The sequence below is a fragment of the Hypanus sabinus genome, chromosome 4, assembly GCF_030144855.1.
Source record: "Hypanus sabinus isolate sHypSab1 chromosome 4, sHypSab1.hap1, whole genome shotgun sequence".
Classification (NCBI taxonomy): Eukaryota; Metazoa; Chordata; class Chondrichthyes; order Myliobatiformes; family Dasyatidae; genus Hypanus; species Hypanus sabinus.
This window is the reverse complement of record NC_082709.1, coordinates 154057175-154084796: the sequence shown is the minus strand read 5'-3', so window position 1 is coordinate 154084796 and position 27622 is coordinate 154057175. Positions and strand designations below refer to the sequence as shown.

Sequence of the window (27622 nt, the reverse complement as noted above, 5' to 3'; positions counted from 1 at the left end):
TAAAATGTTTATAAAATAATATTGACATTCTGTTACATTATATCTCAAATCAGCTTATCGCAATATTAAATATTTGATTTATTTACCTAATGAGGACTAAAATCGTACTGATGCCACCGACTGTACATTGGGCAATTCCCACGCATTGTTGAAATAAAAAGAAACAATGCCTATGGGATACATTGTTCATCAACTGAGTGCACCACTATGAATATAAAGGTCAGAGGCAAGGAGATAGAAAGGTTTTTTTTCTGTGCTTGTCAGTCAGGCATTACTCTAACTTCACATTCCAGGCGAGGACACTGCGTAAGAGTCTCCTCCTCACTTTGAAGCTAAGCAACTTCTTTGGCGACAACTTATCTGGGAAAAGAAGTTTCAGCATCCAGGTATGGTCAGACGTTTTCTAGCACATTTATGTTATTGACGGATGCTGAAGGACCTGGAATTTGACTTTCTTTGACGGTTGTTATTAAGTTAATACTAAGTTTGTTTTTGAAGTTTTAAACTGTTTGAGTGGCGTCGCTTGTCTCTCCCGTCAAAGGGCACATTCCAGTGGCCTGAGGGAGCCGCTTTCTGCAGATTGCAGCTGTCACAAGCTCAAAATAATCGCAGACCGAAGCCAGGCTCTCATTTCAGACCGGCGCCTTGACAGCCGACAAAATCAAAGCGCCTTACAGCCCAGCTTCAGTTTAAAAGGCAGCTTCTGATTTCTTTCTGCTTTCTGTCCAGTTTTAATCATGTTGTTACTCCGATAACCTTTGAAATGATCCCACCAAGAGAAAATTAAATCAAATATCTTGGTGTGCTGGGAATACAAAAGAGAGGGTGGTATTTTCTCTATTTTATTGAGTTGATCTAAACAAGTAACTGAAGCAACAGCGCAGATTGGTGAACGAAATAGTAAGCCCACTTTAATCACGGATAAGAATTCACAACGTCGTTATAGCGTTGAATGAAGAATAAAAATATTATATTTTTGAAATGTGTTTATAATCAAGAGCTTTCCTGTAGTTTTGCCAGTACCAGCATACGAGGATTGTTGGTAGTATATGTGGTGATCCGCATTCCTCGTGGGTAAATAAAAACGAGCAATAAACACTGATACCTTGAACTCCATATGCATGTTTGTTCCGTAAAATTGATGAAACTGCGTTTCTATGTCAGTATCAACAACCGTTCCTTGATTTTTGCAAAACATCCGCCCATTAATCCATTAACATTTATTTAGGAAGCCCAATCAAAACATTTCCTTCACAAAAGATAGATATTAAGAAAGAGGATATACTGGAGATTTTGGAAAACATAAAGTTGGATAAGTCACCGGGATCGGACGAAATGTACTCCAGGCTACTGTGGGAGGTGAGGGAGGAGATTGCTGAGCCTCTGGCGATGATCTTTGCATCATCAGTGAGGACGGGAGAGGTTCTGGAAGATTGGAGGGTTGCGGATGTTGTTCCCTTATTCAGAAAAGGAAGCAGAGATAGCCCAGGAAATTTTAGACCAGTGAGTCTTATTTCAGTGGTTGGTAAGTTGATGGAGAAGATCCTGAGAGGCAGATTTATGAACATTTGGAGAGGCATAATATAATTAGGAATAGTCAGCATGGCTTTGTCAAAGGCAGGTCATGCCTTACGAGCCTGACTGTATTTTTTGAGGATGTGACTAAACACATTGATGAAGGAAGAGCAGTAGATGTAGTGTATATGGATTTCAGCAAGGCATTTGATAGGGTACCCCATGCAAGGCTTATTGAGAAAGTAAAGAGGCATGGGATCCAAGGGGACATTGCTTTGTGGATCCAGAACTGGCTTGCCCACAGAAGGCAAAGAATGGTTGTTGGTGGGTCATATTCTGCATGGAGGCCGGTGACCAGTGGTGTGCCTCAGGGATCTGCTTTGGGACCTGTTCTGTTTGTAATATTTATAAATGACCTGGATGAGGAAGTGGAGGGATGGGTTAGTAAATTTGCTGAAGACACAAAGGTTAGGTGTGTTGTGGATAGCATGGAGGGTTGTCAGAGGTTACAGCGGGACATCGATAGGATGCAAAACTGGGCTGAGAGTTGACAGATGGAGTTCAACCCAGATAAGTGTGAGGTGCTTCATTTTTGTAGGTCAAATATGGTGACAGAACATAATGTTAATGATAAGACTCTTGGCAGTGTGGAGGATCAGAGAGATCTTGGGGTCTGAGTCCATAGGACACTCAAAACTGCTGTGCAGATTGACTGTGTGGTTAAGGAGGCATACGGTGCATTGGACCTCATCAACCTTGGAATTGAATTTAGGAGCTGAAAGGTAATGTTACAGCTATATAGGACCCTGGTCAGACCCCATTTGGAGTACCGTGCTCAGTTCTGGTTGCCTCACTACAGGAAGGATGTGGAAGCCATAGAAAGGGTGCAGAGAAGATTTACAAGGATGTTGCCTGGATTGGGGAGAATGCCTTATGAAAATAGGTTGGGTAAACTCGACCTTTTCTCCATGGAGCAACAGAGGATGAGAGGTGACCTGATAGAGGTGTATAAGATGATGAAAGGCTTTGATCATGTGGGTCGTCAGAAGCTTTTTCCCAGGGCTGAAATGGCTAACACATGAGGGCACATATTTTAAGATGTTTGGAAGTAGGTACAGAGGAGATGTCAGGGGTAAGTCTTTTTACGTAGAGAATGGTGAGTGCGTGGAATGGGCTGCTGGCAGTGCTGGTGGAGGTGGAAACAATAGGGGTCTTTTAAGAGACTCCTGGATAGATACATGGAGCTTAGAAAAATAGAAGGCTATGGGTAACCCTAGGTAATCTCTAAAGTAAGGAGCTGTTTAGCATAGCATTGTGGGTCAAGGGGCCTGTATTGTGCTGTAAGTTTTCTAAGTTTCTATGTTTCTAAAAGGCAGATGATTATCAAACAATTCAGATGAATGCTTATAACTTTTTAAAAACTCTTGAAGGCAGGGACAATGCACATTAGGTAGTGAGTGATTCGAGTTAAAACTGTAGGGGTTGAGATGGGGTGAGAAGAGGTGATCTTTTCACAATGGATTTTCACACAGGATACTCAGCCTGTGATGTTGGCATTATGGCCATCTGCCAATCGTTTATAAATCAGGAGAAATCCCTGGGAATCTGATCAGTTCCATGCAGGATTGCACCCATGGGAGCATCAGATGATGATCGATGGATTTGGATGACGGATGTCATATTGGCGCTTTAGTCCTCAACAAAATCATAGAGATTTTATTCACTGGCCTCTCCTCCTGACAAGAAATATACGTCACTGTCATAAAATTCTGTAGAGACTTTCCACTGCTTTGGACTGCTCTGGCGTTTGTTACCTGCACTTTAACATCCTTAGTAACAGCTATGTCCAAATAGGAAATTGCTTTCCTGACATCCATAGATCCTGAATGTTGGAACTTATTACAAATTGCAAGATGCCATCTTCGGATCCTTGCTGCTTTTTTGGCTGCCTTTGTAACTTGTACAAGGTGTACATAGCTGATGCTGATCAGAACGGAATCCTGCTACGTTAGGATCTTAGGTTCTTGAAAGTACAAGTAGAATTGTTTATAAACCTGTAGGAATGGTCAGGATAGTTAGTATTATGATGTATATTAATACACTTTAAAATGAAAGGCATACTGTATGTTGTATTTTGTTGCAATAATAAAATTCTTTCTCAGAATGAACCTCAGAAAAATAATGCAATTGAATGTTAGTTTCTGCACTGTTAAAATGGAGGAGTTTGCTGAACTAAATATACATGGTGCTCCCTCTCCATAGAAGCAATCCCTAGGTCAATTAAATCTACATCAAGGGAACCAAAAGACCTTATTTTATGTAAAGAGCTCTGGTTGCATATTCTGGATTAGATTTTTCTCAGTGGCACCAATCCAGCTCTGAGGAAAATCCTTTTCTGCAAAAATTAAGGTTTTAATGATAAAACAGAAAATTTTGGAGGTGCATAGCCAGTCAGTTAGTTTCTGAAAAAGAACAGTTACAATTTAATTGTTGACCTTTCAAAACCAGGGGCTTATTGGGGCACATCTCTTATTTAATATTGTTTCAGAATCAGGTATATTAATACTAACATATGTCAGGCTTGTGGCTTCATGGACTGTTCAGAAATCTGATGGGAGAGGGGAAGAAACTGTTCTTAAAACATAAAGAGTAGATCTTCTGGCTCCTACACATTCTCCCCACTGGTAGCAATTATTTTTGTCATCATTGTTATTACAGAACCTTAGCCTTTCCCTGGCCTTTCTGCCCTTCCCAACGTCAATGAAGTGTTGAGTGCTCCTGTTGGTGTCTGGTTGTTGTCATGGACACAACACTGAGTTTATACCAATTTATGGTTGATCAAAAATCACCCTTATTATATCAGAGCTGAAATACCTGCATTCTGGGGAACTTTAAAATAATTTATTTTGTATCATTTTTATGTCATGTAAATTGTTCCATATTTTGTAATCTTTGTCTTACATTTAAGGCATTTGAGAGTTGTTTTTGCTGTTTTCTTTTGGCAGTGAGGTCAAATAACTTGGTGTATACTCTAAGAGAAGCAAGATTATCTTGTTGTTTAGGCTCAGTTCCACTGTTCCTCTTTTTTTTTGTTTTTTTCCAAATTATTTATTTATTAAATTTTAGAAAATTACAAGAATAAATGTGATGATAAAATAGTAAGAAAAATAATATTGACCCTCTCCCTTCCCCTTAACCGTCCCCCCCCCTTAACCCTTATCTAAAGAAAAAAAAGAAAGAAGAGAAAGATTGCCTGGATATCGGAGGATCCCCACATGCTCCATGGAGTTCAAAATAATTTTAATATTTATTTTTTTCTTTCCCCAATTACTTTATAATTTTATCTTCAAAGGACCTATTACTGTTCCTCCTTTCACTTCCTCTGGCTTTACAAAGATCCTGCTTACTTTATTTCTGTGAATTACAAATGATAATTTAGAATCCATCTACTGTTTTGAAGCATTAAAATTTCCTTGTCCAGTTTATATTTCTTCTGAGTGTTTGCACTCCCCAATCTTGTCTTATTCATCATATTGTCTCTGGTTCAGAGAAGGAAATCTGTATTGTTTCCCCTGTCTGGCCTTATCTGTTACTCTGAATCCATAACAAAGCGGTTGATCTTGAATTACGTCCTCAGTTCAGGAGCAATTCAGGATGGATAGCAAATGTCAGCCTATTGATATTCCAAGAACTAATAAATAAAAAAGAAATATTAAAAAAATCTGGGACATGTTGGCACTGATGAGGCCAAATCTGGTCACAACAAGATCAGAGCTGTATTAACCGTGCTTCTATAAATCTGCACTGGTAGAAGGTCGGCCAGGCCATCTGCTGTCAGAACCAGGAGTTTGTTTTGTAAACTTGTGCTTGATGGCAGTTCTTTCTTTAAATATTCTTGCAATAATTCCCCCGCTATCTGCATAGATTTCATTATTCATCTCTTCCATTATGATTTAATTACATTTTAATTACAATAGGATACTTTGCTGAATGCTTTTCAATTTTTCCCTTCATTCCTCTTTATTCACTGTTAGTTCTCACTTGACACAGAACCATTATTCAATCCAGCCAGGCCATGCTCCAGTTATACTGCACTTGACTTTCCTTCACTTTTCCTCATCTAAACCTGTCAACTGAACTTTATATTCCCTCTACTCTTGACCTTGAGTGTCCAGCCTTCCCATAAGTATATCCATGCATCTCACGACAACCACTCCTTGAGGCAGTGAGTTCCTCTGGGCACAGAGGTTCCTTCTGCACGTGCCGCTGGAATGTAATTTTAACCCAACCTGCCCAGGATAGGAATGAGTCTGTTTTACACCACTGTGTATTCCAGCAAGGAGTGCAGTTGTGTGGGTACTGAAAGGGCAGCCGGAAGAGTGATTGCCAAATCTGCTGATTGCTTCTGATGTGGGACTCAAGGCTGCTGCTGATCAGTTAATGCAGGAGAATGGATCATTTCATTAGCACCTTCTAACATTCAAGCAGTTGAGATCTCTAATTTCTCTTCTGTGGAACCATAGGCCACAGAGATGGAAAGATAATCCCCTCCATGTTAAATCCCAGGGTAGAGGGATATCAGGGTGGAAATACTGCTGGGAATGTTACCAGCATCATAAATAAAGGAAGGATACACTCTGGGTTGATTTTACTTGTAGAATTTATTCATCGTGACCCTTGCACTTTATTCATCTTCCTACACTGCACTTCCTCTGTAGCTGCTACACTAAATTCTGTTTTCTATTTACTATCTCAATGTGCTTGCATGTATGGCATAGTCTTCCTGGAAGGCATATAAATGAAAACTTTTTTTTACTGTACATGTGATGATGATATAACAAGAGTAGCTTATTTTGTATGAACTTCTAATCTAAGGAGTTTGGTTTCTTTTATTTTTGGAGAAAAAACATAGTTGATATACAAGCTAAAGTTCTAAATTGGGGGAAGACTAAATTTGAAGCCGTTAGATAGGAACTTGCTGGGAGAGGCTGCTAGCTGTTATGTCTGGCAAGTGGAAGCTTTTAAAAGTGAGAGTATATTCCTGTCAGTGTGAGGGACAAGGCTAGTGGGGTTCAGGAACCCTGGTTATTGAGGGGTTTTGAGGTTTTGGTCAGGGAGAAGAAGGAGGCATACATCAGGTATGGGTAATTGGCAGCCATGAGTCCATAAGGGATGTAGGAGCAAATGTAAGAAGGAAATCAGGAGGGCAAAAGGGAAACACGAGATATCCTTGGCAGAAAAAGTAAAGGAGAATCCTAATAGATTCTATTGCAATTAATATCTCCTCCTCACTGACGATCAGCACCAGAGCACCTCAGGGGTGTGTGCTTAGCCTACAGTCTACTCGCTCTATACCTATGACTGTGGCTAGGCACAGCTCAAATACCATCTATAAATTTGCTGATGGCACAACCATTGTTGGTGGAGTATCAGATGGGGATGAGAGTGTGTACAGGAGTGAGATATACCAACTAGTGGAGTGGAGTCACAGCAACAACCTGGCACTCAATGCCAGTAAGACCAAAGAACTGATTGTGGACTTCAGGAAGGGTAGAACCATAGAACATTACAGCACAGAAACAGGCCTTTTGGCCCTTCTTGGCCGTACTGAACCATTTCTCTGGCTAGTCCCACTGACCTGCACCTGCCCATATCCCTCCATACACCTCTCATCCATGTACCTGTCCAAGTTTTTCTTAAATGTTAAAAGTGAGCCCACATTTACCACTTCATCTGGCAGCTCATTCCACAATCCCACCACTCTCTGTGTGAAGAACCCCCCCCCCCCAATGTTCCCTTAAAACTTTTCCCCCTTCATCCTTAACCCATGTCCTTTCTCCCCTGGCCTCAGTGGAAAAAGCCTGCTTGCATTCACTCTATCTATACCCATCATAATTTTATACACCTCTATCAAATCACCCCTCATTCTCCTACACTCCAGGGAATATTCAACCTTTCTCTGTAACTCAGTTTCTCAAGTCCCAGCAACATCTTTGCAAACCTTCTCTGCACTCTTTCAACCTTATTAATATCCTTCCTGTAATTCAGTGACCAAAACTGCACACAATACTCCAAATTCGGCCTCACCAATGTCTTATACAACCTCACCATAACATTCCAACTCTTATACTCAACACTTTGATTTATAAAGGTCAATGTACCAAAAGCTCTCTTTACTATCCTATCTACCTGTGACGCCACTTTTAGGGAATTATGTATCTGTATTCCCAGATCCCTCTGTTCTACTACACTCCTCAGTGCCCTACCATTTACCTTTAATATTCTACCTTGGTTTTTCCTTCCAAAGTGCAATACCTCACACTTGTCTGTATGAAACTCCATCTGCCATTTTTCAGGTAAGATGAGGGAACATGAACCAATCCTCATAGAGGGATCAGAAGTGGGGAGAGTGAGCAGTTTCAGGTTCCTGGATGTGAAGATCTAACCTGGTTCCAAAATATCGATGCAGCTATAAAGAAGGCAAAACAGCAGCTATATTTCATTAGGAGCTTGAAGATTTGGTTTGTCGCCTAAAACACTCAAAAACCTCTGATATACTGTGGAAAGCATTCTGACAGGCTGCATCTCTGTCCGGTATGGGGGGGCAGGGGCTACTGCACAGGATCAAAAAAAGCTACAGAAAGTTGTAAAATTAGTCAGCTCCATCTTGGGTACCAGTTTCTGTAGATTCCAAGACACCTTCAAGGTGCGGTGCCTCAGAAAGGCAATGTCCATTATTAAGAAACCCCATCACCCAGTACATGCTCTCTTCTCACTGTTACCATTGGGAAGGAGATACAGAAGCCTTGAAGGCACACACTCAGCGATTCAGGAACAGCTTCTTCCCCTCTGCCATCCGATTCCTAAATGGTCATTGAACCCATCAACACTACCTCACTTTTATTATTTCTGGTTTTGTACTATTTTTAATCCAACTATTTAATATACATATACAAACTTAATGTAGTTTATTTATTTTTCCTTCTATATTATCATGTATTACAATATACTGCTGCTGCTAAGTTAACAAATTTCACGACACATGCCAGTGATAATAAAGCTGATTCTGATTCTATAGGTATATTGAGAGCAAAGGTCAAAATCAGGGTGAGATTAGGTCCCCTTAAGGATCTGTGTGCTCATCTCTATTCTGTGGCTCCAGCAGAGTGCAGGCACAGCAAATTACTACTAGTTACAACAAACAAACAAATAAATAAACAGTGCAAAAGAGGTAGTGTTTAGGGATTCATGGACCATTCAGAAATCTGATGATAGAGGGTCAGAAACAATGAGTGTAGATCTTCAGGCTCCTGTGCCTCCTCTCTCTGATGGTAGTAATGAGAAGAGGGCATGCCCCTAACGGTGGGGTCCTTAATGATGGATGCCTCCTTTATGATATGCTGCCTTTTGAAGATGTCCTCACTGATGGGGAAGCCTGTGCTTGTGTTGGAGCTGGTTGAGTCTGTAACCGTCGGAAGCCTCTGACAATCTTGTGCACTGGAGCCTCCATGCCAGATGGTGGTACAATCGATTAGAATGCTCCCTATGGTACATCTATAGAAATTTGCTACTGCCTTTGGTGACTTACCAAATCTAAGTCCTAATGAAGTATCACTACAGGTATGCCTTCTTGGTGACTGTGTCAATATGGTGGGGCCAGGATAGATTATCTGAGTTGTTGATGCCCAGAGGCTTGAAATAGCTTGCATTTTCCACCACTGATGCGTCAATACTTCTCTCCTGTACTAACTGTGGGGTAGGTCATGGAAGCTGGTGAGTTCAGAACAGTGAAATCCTGAAATATTACAGAAGAGGTGGTGCTGACAATGTCGAAGCAAGCAAAAGTCTCGCCATGGTCCCAACCAGGTGGGCCCTTGCACATGGTTAGAAGTAAGGGATGAAGTTGTTCATGTCCTGGCAGAGAATGCTGTATCATCCTTAGCCATAGAGATTGAATGTTGAGGAAGGGGTGAAAGGACAAGCCACCCCTTCCTCAATATTCAATCTTCTATGGCTAAGGGCCGGTGAACTTAGCATCAGTGGAAAGAAACTGGAAATTCATCAACTAGATCAACTGGAAAGCGGGCAAAAGAATGGCAGATAAGACTTAAGTCAGGCATGTGTAAAGTGATGCATTTTCAGAAGTTAAAGGGCGGATGTACTTACTGAGTGGCAGGGCTCTGGGAAGTGTTATTGAACAGAGTGACCTAGGATACAACTACGTAGTTCCCTGAAAATCATGGCAGAAGGAGACAGGGTGATGAACATGACATAGGCATACTTGCCTTCAGTGGTCAGTATCAGAGTTGGATATAGCTGTATAAAACATTGGTAAGGCCACACTTCAAGTACCATGCACAGTTCTAATTGCCACACTACAGGAAGGAAGAGATTAAGGTAGGGAGGGGGCAGAAAAGATTCACAAATGTGATGCCAGGATGGGAGGCCTTGACTTTCAAGGAGAGACTGGATAGGCTGGGACTGTTTAGCCTGGAACAAAGGACTGGCCTTAAAGGGGCATATAAAGTTATGAGGGACATAGGTAGGGGCAGATAATAAATACACGAATTTCTGCAGATGCTGGAAATTCAAAGCAACACACACAAAGTGCGGGAGGAACTCAGCGGGTCAGGCAGCATAAATGGAAATGAGCAAATCGTCGATGTCTTAGTTCGAGACCCTTCTTCAAGATTGGACAGGAAGGGGGAAGATGCCAGAATAGGAGGGAAAGGATAGCTGGAAGGTGATAGGTGAAGCCAGGTGGGTGGGAAAGATAAACAGCTGGAGATGAAGGAATCTGATAGGAGAGGAGGGTGGACTATAGGAGAAAGGGAAGGAGGAGAGGCACCAGCGGGAGGTGAAAGGCAGGTGAGAAGAGATACAAGGTCAGAATGAGGAACAGAAGTGGGGGGAGGGACTTTTCCCCCTGGAAGGGGAAATCAATGTACATGCCATCAGGTTAGAGACTACCCAATGGAATACAGGGTGTTGGTCTTCCACATTGAGGGTGGCTTCATCATGGCATAATAGGAGGCCATGAACCGAAATGTCAGATGGGCAATCTTTTCCCCAAGGTAGAAGTATCTACAACCAGAGGTCACATATTTAAGGCGAAAGATTTAAACTGTTTTTTTTTCACAGAGGTATACAGAATAAGCTGCCAAAGGAAGTAGTAGATGCATCTACAATTACAAAGTCTAAACAACAAATCAGATGGGCATATGGATAAGAAACCTTTGCAGGGATATGCGCCAAATATTGAGAAATGAGACCAGCTTAAGTGGGCACCATGCTTCCATACTATGTCTCTGCTGTAGACATGGATTTGTTTCCTAATTCTGTGTCACTCTTCCAAAACATTGCTTCTCTTTGTTTCTATGCAGAAGAGGAAAGCAGTCATGGCGACAGCTGACAATAACAACAATGAACAAGTTGTACCAGGAGACACTGAACAAGATGATGTCCATTCTGTGCAGGCCCGGTACCTACGCAGCCCATCGCCAAGCAGGTGTGATGTGTGCAATGCAAAGTTCTCCGATATAAGCAAATTCAAGCAGTTCCACATGGAGTCTTCTTGCAGCTAGGTCCAGCACTATTTAGGTTTTAATCTCAGAAAAGATAGGCTCATAGTTATGTCTTTGACAGCAAGTCATCTTTAAGGATGTGATAACAGCACTGAAATACTGTACTTGTCCCTAGAAGGACAAGGGTGGCATGCAGCAGAGAACAACCCCCTGTCTGCACTCTCACCAAATCACACAGCACCCTCTAATATGCTTCTGTTTGAGTCTTTTACCACCACCCACAACAAATTCCAAATCACTTCTGCCCTCTGAAGAAAACATTTTTCTGTACATCTCCCTGCTTTAAATCCAGGTCTTCCAACCTTTTGACCATAAACTTGGTAACGTTTTCTATATTTACCAACTCCAAACCAGTCATGATCTTGAACATCTTTTTCAGTCTTCTCTCAAATATTTTTGATCCAAAGGGAAAAGCCCCAGCTTCCTATTCTAACCTTATGTAGGTGATGACGTGTGTATTCTTCAGCTGGGCGGTTCCACACAGTGTGAAAAGATTCTGGGCAAGGGCAGTGTGCGTTGTTCCTTTTACACTTCTTTTCCCAGATCCTACCCGAGAACAGTTTTTATATATCTTTCTTCATTGCTGTGTCTAAGCCCTGCAAATTTTGTTCCCTGGTGGCACCATAGAACTTACACCACAAAGCAGCCCACAGTAGCAATCTCTCTACTAGCTTCTCAAAGTCAATAAGGGACAGACAATAACATTGACATTGACACTTACATTGCATAAATTCATCAAAAAGACATAGAAGAAGTTACATTAGTAGACCTTGAGGTTAGGTGTAATTGGAGGGATCTCTTTTTACTAATAAATACTCAGAAAATAAAGGTCTTTCACAAATGAGATCATTCTTAAAAAGATTCCCAGGATTCTGCCAATGTAACTTATAAGGCAGGTAATCAACGTTTTCCTTTATGGTAACTGAAACTCCAATGTCTGAAACAATAACTCTAATGAACTTTGCCAAAACCACCACCATCCTGACAAAATATACTCTCCCTTTATGCAACTATTTCTTAACACTGACTGTGAATCTTCTGGGCAAAAGGCATTTGATCTTAAAAAATATACAACTCATGGTCATGCAGTTTCCACAACCACACAACGTTCCTTCAGTATTGTCCTCAACTATCGATCTATATAATGTGCTCACGTCTCTAGAGGGGATTGAAACTCACTTTTTAACAGAGAAGTGAATATGTCTTCACAGGGCCTTAAAGTTTAGTGAATATGGTAGTGTCAGAGAACTTGTAACATAAATGTGGAATCAAAAGCAATAATTAATCCCAAGAGGGTGAGATGCCTGATTTTTCAATGTATTAATGTTAAGCAGCAATAATGAAAGAAGGGACATATGTACTTTATTTTCATTGACAGATTTTCCATTGTATCAGACACGGACACAGAGAGCATCTTCATGGAGCCTATACATCTATCATCTGCAGTTGCTGCAACAATGATAATTAATGAAGGTAATATTCTTATATTTCTACATTTTCTCCAAGAGACCTGACTAAATTGGCTTTCCTGGCCCTGGCCTTGATCCCAGTGGATCCTGTATGGATTGGTTGCAACAGCAATCTCAGGCAATAGACTCTCAATATTTTAATTTGTGGCAGCATAGTTAGAAGACGAATGTAGGAATATGTGCTGTAACAAATCCTTACAAGTTATGAACTGTTAAGAGGGGTAGGCATCTGGCTCAATATTAGATACTACACAGCCAAATTATAATGTGCTAAGTGGTAAAAGTGTAACACACGGAAGATCAAGAATGTGTGGAGTGGTGTCCTTGGATGTGTAATACCGAAGAGTGAGCTGAACTGTCACCAAAGTGTCAGAAACAGGTTTCAATGCATCTGTGAAAACTGTGGCATGAAGAAGGTTCTTCTGAGAGGTCTCAGGCCAGCTTTGTGAACCTAACCCGAAGTGTTTCACCTTTAGATAGATAGATACTTTATTCATCCCCAAGGGGAAATTCACATTTTTCCAGTGTCCCATACACTTATTGTAGCAAAACTAATTGCATACAGTATTTAACTCAATATAAATATGACATGCATCTAAAATCACCCTCCCAAAAAGCATTAATAAATAGCTTTTAAAAAGTTCTTAAATAGTTTACTAAAGTGCATTGAGTGGTAACTTAAGCTCAGTCCTAACCCCGGCACTTTAACATGTCTTGCCCCTGGTGGTTGAATTGTAGAGTCGAATGGCGTTGGGGAGTAATGATCTCTTCATCCTGTCTGAGGAGCATTGCATTGACAGCAACCTGCCGCTGAAGCTGCTTCTCTGTCTCTGGATGGTGCTGTGCAGAGGATGTTCAGGGTTTTCCATGATTGACCGTAGCCTACTCAGCGCCCTCCGCTCTGCCACCGATGTCATACTCTCCAGTTCTGTGCCCATGACAAAGCCCGCCTTCCTTACCAGCTTATTAAGACGTGAGGTGTCCCTCTTCTTAATGCTGCCTCCCCAGCACGCCACCACAAAGAAGAGGGCGCTCTCCACAACTGACCGATAGAACATCTTCAGCATCTCACTACAAACATTGAATGACGCCAGCCTTCTGAGGAAGTACAGTCGACTCTGTGCTTTCCTGCACAGGGCATCTGTGTTGGCAGTCCAGTCTAGCTTCTCGTCTAACTGCACTCCCAGATAATTTACTTACCCAGATCTCCGACAACACATCATCTTCTTCCCAAAATTATATAATGGCATGGGTCCACGATGAGCCTGCCACCCGACCAGGCAATTCCTGGAGGATGGAGATAATGCACAATGGAATGGTGAATTAAAGTGTCCAATCACCCACTCTATATTGAACTTCCTCAGTGTAGACAAAAGCACAAAACACATAATTATTTCTTGTTTTGCTGATTTGTCAGTGTTGGTCTACCGTGATGTTGAAGAAACTCCAAAAAAAGTTTGAAAAGCTGATGTAAACTGCAACTGAATAGAATAATGGTTATTATTCTATAGATTTACTGTATGCCCACAAGGAATTGAATCTTGGGGTTGTAATGGATATATATATTTATTTTGATGATAAAATATACTTTGAACTTTAATAATTATTGAATTATCTACTCGTGTGAAACAGATACAGCAAATGATAGCTTCAAATCTGCTGAGTAGATTAATGAAGCATTTTATCCGATCGTTAGAAAAATTGGAACCAGTAAATGTACTCTTCCTACTGAACTTATAAATGGGTGTGTCTCCATATTTTGTGCCTTCCAGTATTTCTCTTCTCTGAACTCAAGCAACAAAGTACCTAAGTGCCCGTGATGAACCCTAACTGAAGGAGTTTGATATCATTTGCCTTACTCTTTATTTTATGTTTTCTATGTATCGGGAGAATTGAAGCCCAAAGAAATAAAAATCGAGCCAATGTCGCCAAAAATGATGGAATCAGCTGAGCAGCTGCTTGTGGAAGACCTCTATAATCGAGTGAAAGTGAAGATTGATGACAGAAGCAAATACAACACCCCCTGTATCATGGACATCCAGCATGCTCTCATGCGGAAAATGGAGGCGCCCCTCGAGATAATCAGTGAGGTGTGGCCCAATGTCTTCATTGCTGAAAAGTAAGTTGGAAACATGTAACATTGGATTGAATCAGTGATACCGACATTATCATGGGCTATTACTGCACCTATTGAGCTGCCAGTTTAGTAAGCATATCATCCTTTTAATATTTGCATTGATCACTATATTGTAGAAGATTCCATCTTCTTCAGCCCTTTTCTACCCATCACCCCCCAGGTTCTTCCTTCATCACACCTCCTTCACCAACGCACCTTCACCCTCACCTGATTTCACCTATCACCTGCCAGTCTGTAGTCCTGCTTCTTTGTTATTCTGGCTTCTTCCCCTTTCCTTGCCAGTCCTGATGATGGATTTTGCCTCGAAACATTGACTGTTGATTCCTCTCCATAGATGCTGCCTGACCTGCTGAGTTCCTCCAGGACTAGCTGTGTTTTACTATGCTGGATATTTTAAAGGTGGTTTATCTTACATCTGTGAAAGGTTTTAGGAAGCCCTGAAATAGAAAACGTAAAATTAAATTGAGATCTTGCTGTTGTGTTCCTTTACATTGACAGCACAGGTATAACTGCAGCAGCTGGAAAATCAAAAATCTGCGCTTGATTCCAACATTAATTTAGATGTAAGCTCTCTGATAGAGGTGCAAGGAGGCTTGGAGAGTCTTGAAAGTTATTAAGTATTCCAAAAATAGTTCTGATGAAGGGTCTCAGCCCAAAATGTCAACTCTTTATTTCATTCCATGGCTGCTGCCTGGCCTGCTGAGGTTCTCCAGCATTGAAAAATAACTTTAGGATATATATTATATACATTTCTCTGACATTAAATGTACCTATTGAAACTTATTGATTTTGTTTGTATTGCTCTGGATTCTAGCAACTTCAGAATCTCTTGTACTTAAAAGAGATTTCAAAACATTTGTTGCAATGTCATTAAGGTATCAGAGCAGAAATCAACAAAGCCACTTAAAAGACTCCCATTACCTTTTGTCTTTGGCTTTGAATGTGCTATATTATTTGGAAATGTTTATTTGGGAACTTGACTTTGTGATCCTGAGATATACCTAGATCACCAAGCCCACACTATGTGATGTGCTTTGGGATTCTGCCAGAGCAATATGTATAAATGCTGGAGGAACTCAACAGCCTTTAACTTTTCCACTCCTCACCTCCCAAGTTAATTTGAGAGGGGAGTGGACTTTGGGAGAAAGAGAAAGAGGAGGGGCACCAGGGGGAGAGAGCCAGAGTGGAGAATTGAAGAAAAGGGAAGGGGGAGGTGGAAGCATTCATAAATGGCTCCTAACTGAAGCACAAGTTCCATTTAAAAGAGCAGTTGAAATCTCTGTATCAATGGGAACAGCAGCTAGAGATGCAATTGAGTTGCAGTCAGGAATGAAAGTGAGCGTAAACAAAATTGCAGCATCTAAACAGATGGCTGAACAAATTGTGTTGCCATTGTAGAAGAGGCTCACATATACCAGACCAATGCAATTTTAAGGGTGAAACTTGCAGAAGATACACATACAAAGAGCATGTCGGGCAGACAAAAATAAATGGATTGTATAGGGAAGACTTGAAGATAAAAAATAAAGTTGCAGTTTCAAAAAGAGCACTAATCTGTATGTCGTTGGTGAAAAATCTGGTAAAGCTGAGAGTGATACAGTAATGGGTAGCAATGAAATTTATATGGTGAAAACTAACAAGCAATCTGGCTTACACCAGTAGTGAATGGAAATTAATTCAAATGGAATTGGACATTGGCTCAATAATTCATTGGTTTCAATAATTCCACAAAATGAGTTTGAGTGCCAATGTCTTCCTTGTATATCGCAATGCAGCACACTTCACTATCAATCCTTCACCAGCTATATTGTTCCTGGGTCATCCCTTGGGTTCCCTCTCGGATCTCCTCAAACCCAGTCTCAGAAGGAATAAGCAGGACAAACAGCTGAGACAAATTGAGAGCTCTTCAAACAAGAAGGTTCCTTGTCAAGATGGCACCAGCAAACAACGATTCCTGGGTGACATCTTTCTGATAGCAAATCTCTCCAATTATTTCACTCTTTCTATGCCTTCTACTTGTTCTTTTCGTGCTTTTGGTGTTACGAAAACTGTTGGGGCCCGTGATGTTCAGTTTGAATCTCGATCGAAGGATCCAGTGCTGTGCTGTGTCTGGAGAGCTGCCTCGTAGTGATTGGAGATGGGGGCGGGGGGGGGGGGGTGACGAATAGGTCCAAGAACACAAGCTGACTCGTGGAAAAGATCAGAGATGAGGTGTGAGGTCAAGAACGACTCCACAACCTTGAAGAGGCGAGGATGATTGAAGCATCGAGGTGAATATGGAGGGGGTTAGTGATGGCTTGGCACGAGACATTCAGCAGCCAGATCATTAGGGTTTGGACCTGGGTTGGCGGCGTTCGGACTCAGGTCGGTGGTCACTCTTTACAGAAGGACTGAGTTCCTGCTGCTGCTCCACTTACATGCAGCGATTTCCTACATTCTGAGATTTACCCGGTCATTGCACTGTACTTTTTAATGGTTTCCTTCAGTTGTTTGGTGTTTTCTTGCGGTTGATTGGTGGGTGAGTGGTCTAATAATTTTTTGTGTGTGGGGTGAGTTGGGGGTTTGGCGCTATTGTCGCTGTTCTTTTCTACAAGTGAGGAGGCCAGGGATTCTTATGTATAGAGGATCGTTGATTGTTTTTGTGGCTGCTTTTTGCTGTGGGTGAGGGGGGAGTTTTGGGGTCTGCAAGTTTAGTTTCTCTTCTTTTTTGTATCCATTTAGGGGTGGAGTTGATGTCTTTCCTTTCACCAACACACATAGCCTTTCTGTATTTAATGACAAATATCAGAGTTATATTGTACACGCATCCTTTGACAATAAAATGAACCTTTGAGGTTCAATGTTTCAGTCCTGAGCATGCAGTCCTGACAGGGGCTACAGAGGTGATCAAAAGTGGGTATTCAGAAAGATTAAAGACAAAACTGGGTCATTCACCTTCATACACAATGGAGATTGCGTCTGATGTCGTCTGGAGATGACACATCACTCAGCTGAGGCCAGAGTCAATTGTTAGAGAAGAAAGGTGCCTAGTGCTGTCAGAACCACTTCCTTCAGGAGGTCCCAGAACCCAAGATTATTTCACAGCCACATGTCTCACATGCCAAGCAGAGTGCATGCCCCCCACCCACCCACCAAATCAGGAAAGATGTTATCCCATAAGGGTAAGAAATCTTACACAGCGATTAAATCTTTAGTAAAAAATGGGACAATTTAAAATTCACTACTCTGTGGATGTAGTTGTAGTAGTTGCATTATTTAGTGTACTGCATACCTCATATGAGAGGAGTGTTGTATATTTAGTATTTCAGAAATATTTGAGTAATATTGTAATTATATTGTTTGATTGAATATTCTTTTGTTTCATAATACATTACGGGTTATAGGTAAAATTACGTACTTGGCATACGTTATTATGTCACCGTGTTGTACATGAGTGCCCCACTGAAAGTAAAATTGAAATACTCACGTTTATCACTGAGCTCGCCATGTTTTCCTTTTGATTAGTTTTGTGTTTTGGAGTTGCAAAACTTCATAATGTGTGCAATTGGTTCTATTTTTTACAGTGATGACCAGGGGTTACTTATGGTGAAGCAAATGGTGAATTGGAGGATTTCATCCAAGCTTCCGGTCTCTCTCTCTCTCTCTCTCTCTCTCTCCCCTGCTGCATTGCAGTTCCTTTGACAGGAACACACAGGAGAACACCTGCACACCTTCACCTTCCAGGTGCTGCAGAAATTATGGATTCCCCAACAATAGTGCTCCGCCATTAGTCCATAGCCATTCTCTCTCTTATTCTTATTCCCACCCTTACTTTCTCTCTCTCCCTCACTCTCTCTCTCTCTCTCTCTCTCTCTCTCTCTCTCTCTCTCTCTCTCTCTCTCTCTCTCTCTCTCTCTCTCTCTCTCTCTCTCTCTCCCTCTCTCTCTCTCACTCTCATTTTCACAGAAAGCGAGGTGGCACAGTGGGCTGGGGAGGTGCATGGGAATTTCCACAGAAGGATCAGCACTTGCAAATCAAGTCAGGGCTTGGCGTCATCGGAGGATGGATTCAAAAGAGTGGTATACGAGATGCTAGACAGGTTTCAGGTAGGTAGCTGGCCTACAGCTCAGAGGCAGTCAGCAAAATGGCAGCAGTTTCTCCTTATTATGGACACAGATGATCTGTGATTGCCTTCATAGAAACATGGAAAACCTATGGCACGATACAGGCCCTTCAGCCCACAGTGCTGCGCCAAATATGCACTTACTTTAGAAATTACCTAGGGTTACCTATAGCCCTCTATTTTTCTAAGCTCCATGTACCTATCCAGGAGTCTCTTAAAAGACCCTATTATATCTGCCTCTACCACCATCATTGACAGCCCATTCCACGCACTCACCACTCTGTGTAAAAAAAACAAAACACTTACCCCTGACATCTCCTCTGTACCTACTTCCAAGCACCTTAAAACTGTGCTCTCTCATGTTAGCCATTTCAGCCCTGGGAAAAAGCCTCTGACTATCCATACAGTCAAAGCCTCTCATCATCTTATACACCTCCATCAGGTCACCTCTCGTTCTCCGTCGCTCCAACCTTTGCAACAGCTTTGAGTGTCCTATGGACTTGGACCCCAAGATCCCTCTGAACCACTACACTGCCTAGAGTCTTGCCATTAATGCTACATTCTGCCATCATATTTGACCAACCAAAATGAACCACTTCACACTAATCTGGGTTGAACTCCATCTGCCACTTCTCAGCCTAGTTTTAAATCATATCGATGTCCCACTGTAACATCTGACAGCCCTCCTCACTATCCATAACACCCCCAACCTTTGTGTCATCAGCAAATTTACCAGCCTATCACTCCACTTCCTCATCCAGGTCATTTATAAAAGTCACGAAGAGTAGGGGTCCCAGAACACACCTCTGTGGCACTCCACTGGTCATCAGCCTCCATGCAGAATATGACCCATCTTTGCCTTCTGTGGATCCACAAAGCAACATCCCCTTGGATCCCATGCCTCCTTACTTTCTCAATAAGCTTTGCATGGGGTGCCTTATCAAATGCCTTGCTGAAATCCATATTCACTACATCTATGGCTCTACCTTCATCAATGTGTTTAGTCACATCTTCAAAAAATTCATTCGGGCTCATAAGGCATGACCTGCCTTTGACAAAGCTATGCTGACTATTCCTTACCATATTATGCAAATGTTCATAAATCCTGTCTCTCGGGATCTTCTCCATCAACTTAACCAACCACTGAAGCAAGACTCCCTGATGTATAATTTCCTGGGCTATCTCTACTCCCTTTCTTGAATAAGGGAACAACATCTGCAATCTTCCAATCCTCCAGAACTTCTTCCATCACATTGATGATGCAAAGATCATCACCAGAGGCTCAGCAATCTCCTGCCTCACCTTCCACAGTAGCCTGGGGTACATCTCGTCTAGTCCCGGTGACTTACCCAAATTCATGCCTTCCAAAATCTCCAGCACATCCTCTTTCTTAATGTCTATATGCTCAAGCTTTTCAGTCTGCTGTAAGTCACTCCTACAATCGCCAAGATCCTTTTCCGCAGTGAATACTGAGGCAAAGTATTCATTAAGTACCTCCGCTATCTCCTCCGGTTCCATACACACTGTCACACTTGTTTGGTCCTATTCTCTCACGTCTTACCCTTTTGCTCTTCACATACTTATAGAATGCCTTGGGGTTTTCCTTAATCCTGTCCACCAAGGCCTTCTCATGGCCCCTTCTGGCTCTCCTAATTTCATTCTTAAGCTCCTTCCTGCTAGCCTTATAATTTTTGAGATCTCTATCATTACCTAGTTTTTTGAACTTTTCATAAGCTTTTCTTTTCTTTTTGACTAGATTTACAACAGCCTTTGTACACCACGGTTCCTGTACCCTACCATCCTTTCCCTGTCTCAATGCAATGTACCTATGCAGAACTCCATGCAAATAACTCCTGAACATTTGCCACATTTCTGCCATATATTTCCCTGAGAACATTTGTTCGCAATTTATGTTTCCAAGTTTTTGCCTGATAGCTTCATATTTCCCCTTACTCTAATTAAATACTTTCTTAACTTGTCTGTTCCTATCCCTCTTTAATGCTACGGTGACGGAGATAGAATTATGATCACTATCTCCAAAATGCTCTCCCTCTGAGAGATCTGACACCTGACCAGGTTCATTTCCCAATACCAGATCAAGTACAGCCTCTCCTCTTGTAGGCTTATCTACATATTGTGTCAGGAAACCTCCTGAACACACCTAACAAACTCCACCCCATCTAAACCCCTCACTCTAGGGAGATGCCAATCAGTATTGGAGAAATTAAAATCTCCCATCTTGACAACCCTGTTATTATTGCACCATTCCAGAATCTGTCTCCCCATCTGCTTCTCAATTTCCCTATTATTGGGTGGTCTATAAAAAACACCCAGTAGAGTTATTGACCCCCTTCCTGTTTCTAACTTCCACCCGCAGAGACTCCGTAGACAACCCCTTCATGACTTCCTCCTTTTCTGTAGCCTTGACACTATCTCTGATCAACAGTGCCATGTCCCCACCTCTTTTGCCTCCCTCCCTGTCCTTTCTGAAACATCTAAAGCCTGGCACTCTAAGTAACCATTCCTGTCCCTGAACCATCCAAGTCTCTGCAATGGTCACAACATCATGTCTCCAAGTACTGATCCACGCTTTAAGCTCATCTGCTGCCTACCGGTTATATATGTTACTGGTACATCAACGCATGAACCACAAATGTTCTTCAGTATAATCATAAACATGGGGATGTCTGCAGATGCTGGAAATCCAAAGCAGCATTCACACAATGCTGGAGGAACTCAGCAGGTCAGGTGTCTTCTATGGAAATGAATAGATAGTTGGCATTGCAGGCAAAGGCCCTTCTTCAGGACTGAGAAGGAAGGAGGAGGATGCCGGAATAAAAAGGTGGGTGGCGGAGGGGAAAGAGTCTGCCTGGAAGGTTATAGGCAAAGGCAGGCGGCTGGAAAAGAAGGAAGCTGATAGCAGAGGAGAGTGGACCATAGGAGAAAGGGAAGCAGGCGCGGACCTGAGGGAGGTACTAGGCAGGTGAGAGAAAGTAAAAGGTCAGAGTGTGAAATAGAGGAAGGGGGTGGTGGAATTTGTTTACTGGAAGGAGAAATCTATATTCACACACAAGAGGAGGCCATGGATTGACACGTCGGAATAGAGATGGCAATTGGAATTAAAATGTCTGGCTACCAGGAAGTCCTGCATTTGGCGGATGGAGTAGAGGTGTTTGATGAAATGGTCCCCAGTATGCGATGGGTCTCACCAATGTAGAGGAGGTTACATTGGGAGCACCAGACACAATAGATAATCCCAGCAGATTTGCAGGTGAAGTGTTGCCTCCCCTGGAAGGACTGTCTTGGGCCCTGAATTGAGGTGAGGGAAGGCATCCGTAGGGATAAGTGCCGGGAAGGATGAATGGACAAGGGAATTGTGGAGGGAGTTATCCCTGCAGAAATCGGAGGGGGTAGGGGGAGGTAAAGATATGTTTAGTGGTAGGATCCCTTCAGAGATGCCGGAAGTTGCAGAGGATGATGTGTTGGATGCGGAGGCTGATGGGGTGGTAGGCAAGGACAAGAGGAACTCTCTCACTGTTAAGGAAGTGGGAAAATGGGGTGTGCATGGATATATGGGAAATGGAGGAGATGCGGGTGAGGGCAGCATCAATAGTAGGGGGAGGGAAACCCTGATCTTCAAAGAGGGAGGACATCTCTGATGTTCTGAAACAGAAAGCCTAGGAACAGACGTGTTGGAGGTGAAGAAACTGCGAAAAAGGAATAGCATTCTTATAGGAGATAGGGTAGGAAGTTGAGATAACAATGGGAATCAGTAGATTCATAAAAGATGTTGGTTGACAGTGTGTCTGCAGAAATGGAGACAGAGAGATAGAGAAAGGGGAGGGAGGTGTCAGAGGTGGACCGGGTAAGTTTAAGGGCAGGCTGAAAGCTAGAGGCAAAGTTGATGAAATTGATTAATTCAGCATGGGTGCATGAAGCAACGTCAATGTAGTTGTCACTGTAGTGGAGGAAAGAGTTGGGGAGTATAACAGGGAAGGCTTCATACATGGACCGTTCTATATTGCCAACGAAGAGGCAAGCATAGTTGGGACCCATGTGAGTGCCCGTGTCTACCCCTTGAGTTTGGAGAAAGTGGGAGGAGCTGAAGGAAAAATCATTGCAGGTGTGGTCCAGTTCTGCCATACAGAGGAGGGTGGTGTGGAGTAGATTCTTCTTCATCCCTTAGGTTACTGTCTGAACATCACAGACTACTTTCTGCACATTTGATCACTATAATATGTGGCACAAAGTTTCATTACAAAAACAGTATATTTTCTTTCCTTTGCCTCCATCAATATAGTTGACATAATTCTTTCATTAAAATGAGCAGCCACTTCTACATCCAAAGAATTGTGCTTCTTCGTATTTTCCAAAAGTTGCTGCATTGCTTTTTGCTAAAATCTCCACTTCCATCAAGTTCCAAGTGCAGCCACATTCCAGGGTATCTCACTTATCTTGTTAAGTCTTTGCACGCAGAAGTCTTTCCTGAATCGTGCAGGTTACAAAGTGTGCCAATAGTGAACAATAATAAGCTGATGGGAGCTTGCTACATCTGAGCACCTGGCATAATGATTGCCTCAGTGCTGGGGAATACACTTGTATAATCCAATTATCTATTGTTTTGTTTGGTTTGTGTTTTCAAACTTTGGAACCAATTTTAATTTTGTTTATCCAGGAGTGCAGCTGTGAATAAGGGTCGACTGAAACGACTGGGGATCACACACATCCTCAACGCTGCCCATGGAACGGGCGTCTACACCTCAAAAGCTTTTTACACGGGATTGGAAATTGAGTACCTTGGAATCGAAGCTGATGATTTCCCTGACTTTGACTTGTCTAAATACTTCCGTAAAGCTGCCGAATTTATGGATGAAGCTCTTTTAACGTGCCGAGGTAGGCAGTAATTCACACACAAATAGAGAATAAGAGGAGGAATGGGTTTACCTGGCCTTTGGTTGGGTGATCTGTCTCAGGCTCTCACTTCTCTTCAGGCCCTGTTTTCCCTGATCTTTCATTAATCTATCTCCCTCCACTTTAGATACTTCTAATGTACTAGTGTGAGAATTACAGAGGTTTACCACTCTCTGCGAGAAGAAATTTCTACACCCATCAACTTTAAATATGCAGACCTTTATCTTGAAATTATGTTACCTCATTGGAGATTCTCTAATTAGTGCAAACATCTCAATATCCACCCTGTCATGTACACTCAGTATCTTATATGTTTCAATAATATTGTTCTAAACTCCAAGAAATACAGACCCAACCTGCTTAGCCCCTTTTGATAGGACAATCTTCTTATTCCAGGAGCTAGCCTGGTGAATCCCTTTTGGACTGCCTCCAGTGCAACATCATCCTTTCTGAAGGAAGGAGATCAAGATTGTATGCAGTCTTGCTCTGATGTGGCCTGGCCAACATCCTGTATAACAAAACTACCCTATTTCTAAAGTCAAACCCCTTTGCAATAAAGGCCAACATGCCATATGTCTCCTTAACGGCCTGCTTTACTTGACTGCTAGCTTTTTGAGATTGGAGCACTAAAACTTCTACAGGCACTGCAGACAATAACACACCACATTTGTTCTCCTTTCCCACAGGTAAAGTTTTGGTTTGCAGTGTAATGGGAACCAGTCGATCAGCAGCATTTGTGGCCGCCTACCTTATGATCTTTCACCATATGACAATCATGGAGGCATTAATGACTCTGAGGAAGAAACGTCCAATCTACCCAAATGAAGGGTTCATAAAGCAGCTTAGGGAACTAAATGAGAATCTTCTGGATGAGCGTAGCCAGTGTGATCTGGAAGATGACGATGAGACCCTCAGCCAATGTTCGGTGATTGAAGCAAAAGCATTTGTGGCTGAGGAGGAGACCCAGAGCATCGTGGGGGTTCAGGCACATTCTATCATGGTGGAGGAGGAAGAAGACACATCAAGTTTAATTGCTGGCAGCCTGATGAGTTCTGTTGCAAAGACTAACGTTACTTCCAAAGACCCATTAATCGACGAGGAGGAAGAGGAAAGGATCTATAGAGAATGGAGGGCAAAACAAGGTTTGTCACCAGTAGAATCCACATACAAACCAAGAAGGAGGAGTCCTGAGCTCCCTGATGATCCTGAGAAAGAGAACGATCTTGACTGGCTGATCAGAGAATGGCAAAGTAAAAATGAAAAGTTTGAAACGGATCTTAGTTGTCAATTCCTGAGCAACAATGAGGGTGATGCAGAGTGCCAAAATGCACGAAGAAGACAACTTGCCAGTGACCGAGATGGCACAGAAAGTGTTAGCAGTATTGACAGTGATCTCCTTCAACAACGTTTGGAAGATTGTTTAAATAATCGACACAGAGCTCGGCATGACTCCATATCCACTGAAGCCAGCACATGGGACATGTGGGATGAGCGATTGCTTGAGATTAGCAAGAGAGCTGCAAGGGGTGATGACAGTAGCAGCCTGTCTTCTTTTAGGCTTGGTGAAAAGGGGAGAGAGCTGGATGACGGAAGTTCCATGTGCTCAGAAACGAGCTCTATGTATAACTTCTGTGGGAAGAACAAAGACAAGCTGACACCACTGGAAAGGTGGCAAATCAAACGGATACAATTTGGATGGAACAAAAAAGATTTGAAAGCAGACAATGAGAATAAAATTGAAGCAAGTGAGGAGGAGCAGGAGGGGAAGGAGAAAAAATCTCTTGCTGATGTCAGCATGACAGCCTATCAGACCTGGAAGCTGAAACATCAGAAAAAAATAGGTAATGAAAATAAAAATGAGGTGATTGATTTAACAAAGGATGAAGATATTTCATCGAAGAGAACTCAACAAAGACGTGCTGAGCTCTTGGAACGCACTAAACGTACACTGGAAGAGAGCAAGTCCCTATCCGAGTGTGAGACAGGGAGTTCCTTGAGTGGAAGTGTCCCATTCTCTCTCTTCTTTTCCAAAACGCCTGACCAAAGTGCAAGTGATCAAGCCGCCTCGGTGCTAAGCATGCAGAGTGGCGCATCATCAACCTCCAGAGCCAGAACTGCCTCAGCTACGACAGTTCCTATGCCACCTTTGCAAGCAAACCCTGATGCTAGTGTATCGCTCTCAAGCATCCAGGATTGGATTGCCTCGGTAGTGAGTGAACAGATCGCGATAAAGCAATCTGAAATTATGAACGCTGCAACGCCTTTGGACTGTAACGGCCATCTCCGGGCCACCGGAAGATGCAACGAAGATGACAAAATGTCGCATTGCAGCATGCAAAGTGCTGGCTCTCTACAGCGACCTAGCGCAGCTCAGAGCGCGGATACGCAGTCTGTCCTGTCATACAGCAGTCTGTCCAGCCTGAAGACTGGAAGTCTGCGTTCAAAAGAGATTGCAAAGACAAGCAAGCCACTGTTCAGCCTGTTTGCAGATGAAGTTAATCTTGAAAAATTAGACTGTAGAAACAGAGAGATTAAGAGTGAGATGAAAAATAAAATGGATGCATACCAAAAAGAAAAAGTCAATGTGAACAATAAGCGCAGCACATTATTTAGAAAGAAAAAGAAGGATGAAAATGACAATGAGCATTTGGTTGAGACAAATTCTAGATTTTCTCCCTCTTTGGGGACAGATAAGTTTGACGTACAGTCTAATATTTCAGGAGATCTCTCATGTGCAGGCTCGAGTATTCCAGATCCAACTCACAGTATCCAAAAATGGCTTAGTGATGTCAAGGATGTACCTGTTAGCAACAAAAAATATGACTCAATTACTAAGAGCGAAACAAAACCCTTTCAGGCTTCCTATCTCCGTGATCCAAGTTATGGGTCAATGCAAAATGCTGCAGAAGTATCAGATTTGTATGTAACAAGAGATGATTTAAAGTCACCATTGAGAGACTCAGGAGAGTATCCATCCAGACAATTTTCCTCTTCCTATAAATCAAAGGAAGTTGATAATAACTCCAAGCTGAGAGATTCTAATCCTTCATCTCATTTGGAATACTCACATTTCCCCAGATCATTGGCTGATGAGGCAGGTAGTTCCAGAGATTCCTATTCTGGAAGGTCCTTCAAGGAGATGCAGCCTCCAAGTCCAAGTGACAATTGGCAGCTGTCTGAACAACCGCCAACCCGCCCTATCCCCAGGAGATCTCGATTGCACAGCCCAGAGACAGAGCACAATGATAATACAGTGGAAGTGCATGCCAAGAGAAAATTTAAGCAGAGTTTTGCATCCGTAGAAGAACAGGACTTTGGAAAAGTTAATGATAATGATCTTGAGAATCCTACAGTAAAGAAAGGTTTGAAGACTGCATCAATAAACAGCAGCGATGAAGAAGATGACAAGATTATAGCTGCTTGGAGGAGTCGTCAGCAAATTAGAATCAAAGATAGAAAAAAGTATCAGAATGAATAAATGCAAAGGATCATTGGTAGATTAAAAATGATAAATGAGAAAATAATCCCAGTGGCCATGAATTCATTGTGCACCATAGAAATTCGGTTCAGAAATTCAAATCTCCAATACTCACACCCCAATGGGCCAAATGGCCCATTGATAACCTAGAACAACAAAAATTTCCATGATTTCTACTCTATATTGTACTGCCACAGAGTTCCTAAGTCAGTACCTCTTGGTTTACTGAATGCTTTTAATATCAAGTTTATACTTAGAAAGAAATATAGTTAGTTTAATTCTTCTTGATTGGCAGGAATGGAGGTAGTGAATTCCATTTCCTCCTATGTTTTCATCCTCCTGCAATTTTAAAGTATGTGTGTGTGTGTGTGTGTGTGTGTGTGTGTGTGTGTGTGTGTGTGTGTGTGTGTGTGTGTGTGTGTGTGT

General features: G+C 42.2%; 1 protein-coding gene across 1 annotated transcript; it reads left to right on the top strand.

Annotated features, from left to right (window-relative positions):
* The first annotated feature begins 318 nt into the window (after window positions 1–318).
* Window positions 319–27622, top strand: dusp27 (dual specificity phosphatase 27). Its single transcript, XM_059968479.1, has 6 exons — window positions 319–386; window positions 10899–11023; window positions 12478–12572; window positions 14459–14687; window positions 23483–23700; window positions 24405–27622. The coding sequence occupies exons 2-6, from the start codon at window positions 10914–10916 to the stop codon at window positions 27194–27196; spliced, it is 3444 nt and encodes a 1147-aa protein (XP_059824462.1). The 5' UTR covers window positions 319–386; window positions 10899–10913; the 3' UTR covers window positions 27197–27622.

What these genes read in the sequence shown, in the direction of transcription:
- dusp27 (XM_059968479.1), top strand. Translation starts at nt 10,914, where the DNA reads ATGGCGACAGCTGACAATAACAACAATGAACAAGTTGTACCAGGAGAC. An exon ending in AACAATGATAATTAATGAAG is followed by an intron (nt 12,573 to 14,458) that starts GTAATATTCTTA and finishes ATGTATCGGGAG; the next exon opens with AATTGAAGCCCAAAGAAATA. An exon ending in AGCTCTTTTAACGTGCCGAG is followed by an intron (nt 23,701 to 24,404) that starts GTAGGCAGTAAT and finishes CCTTTCCCACAG; the next exon opens with GTAAAGTTTTGGTTTGCAGT.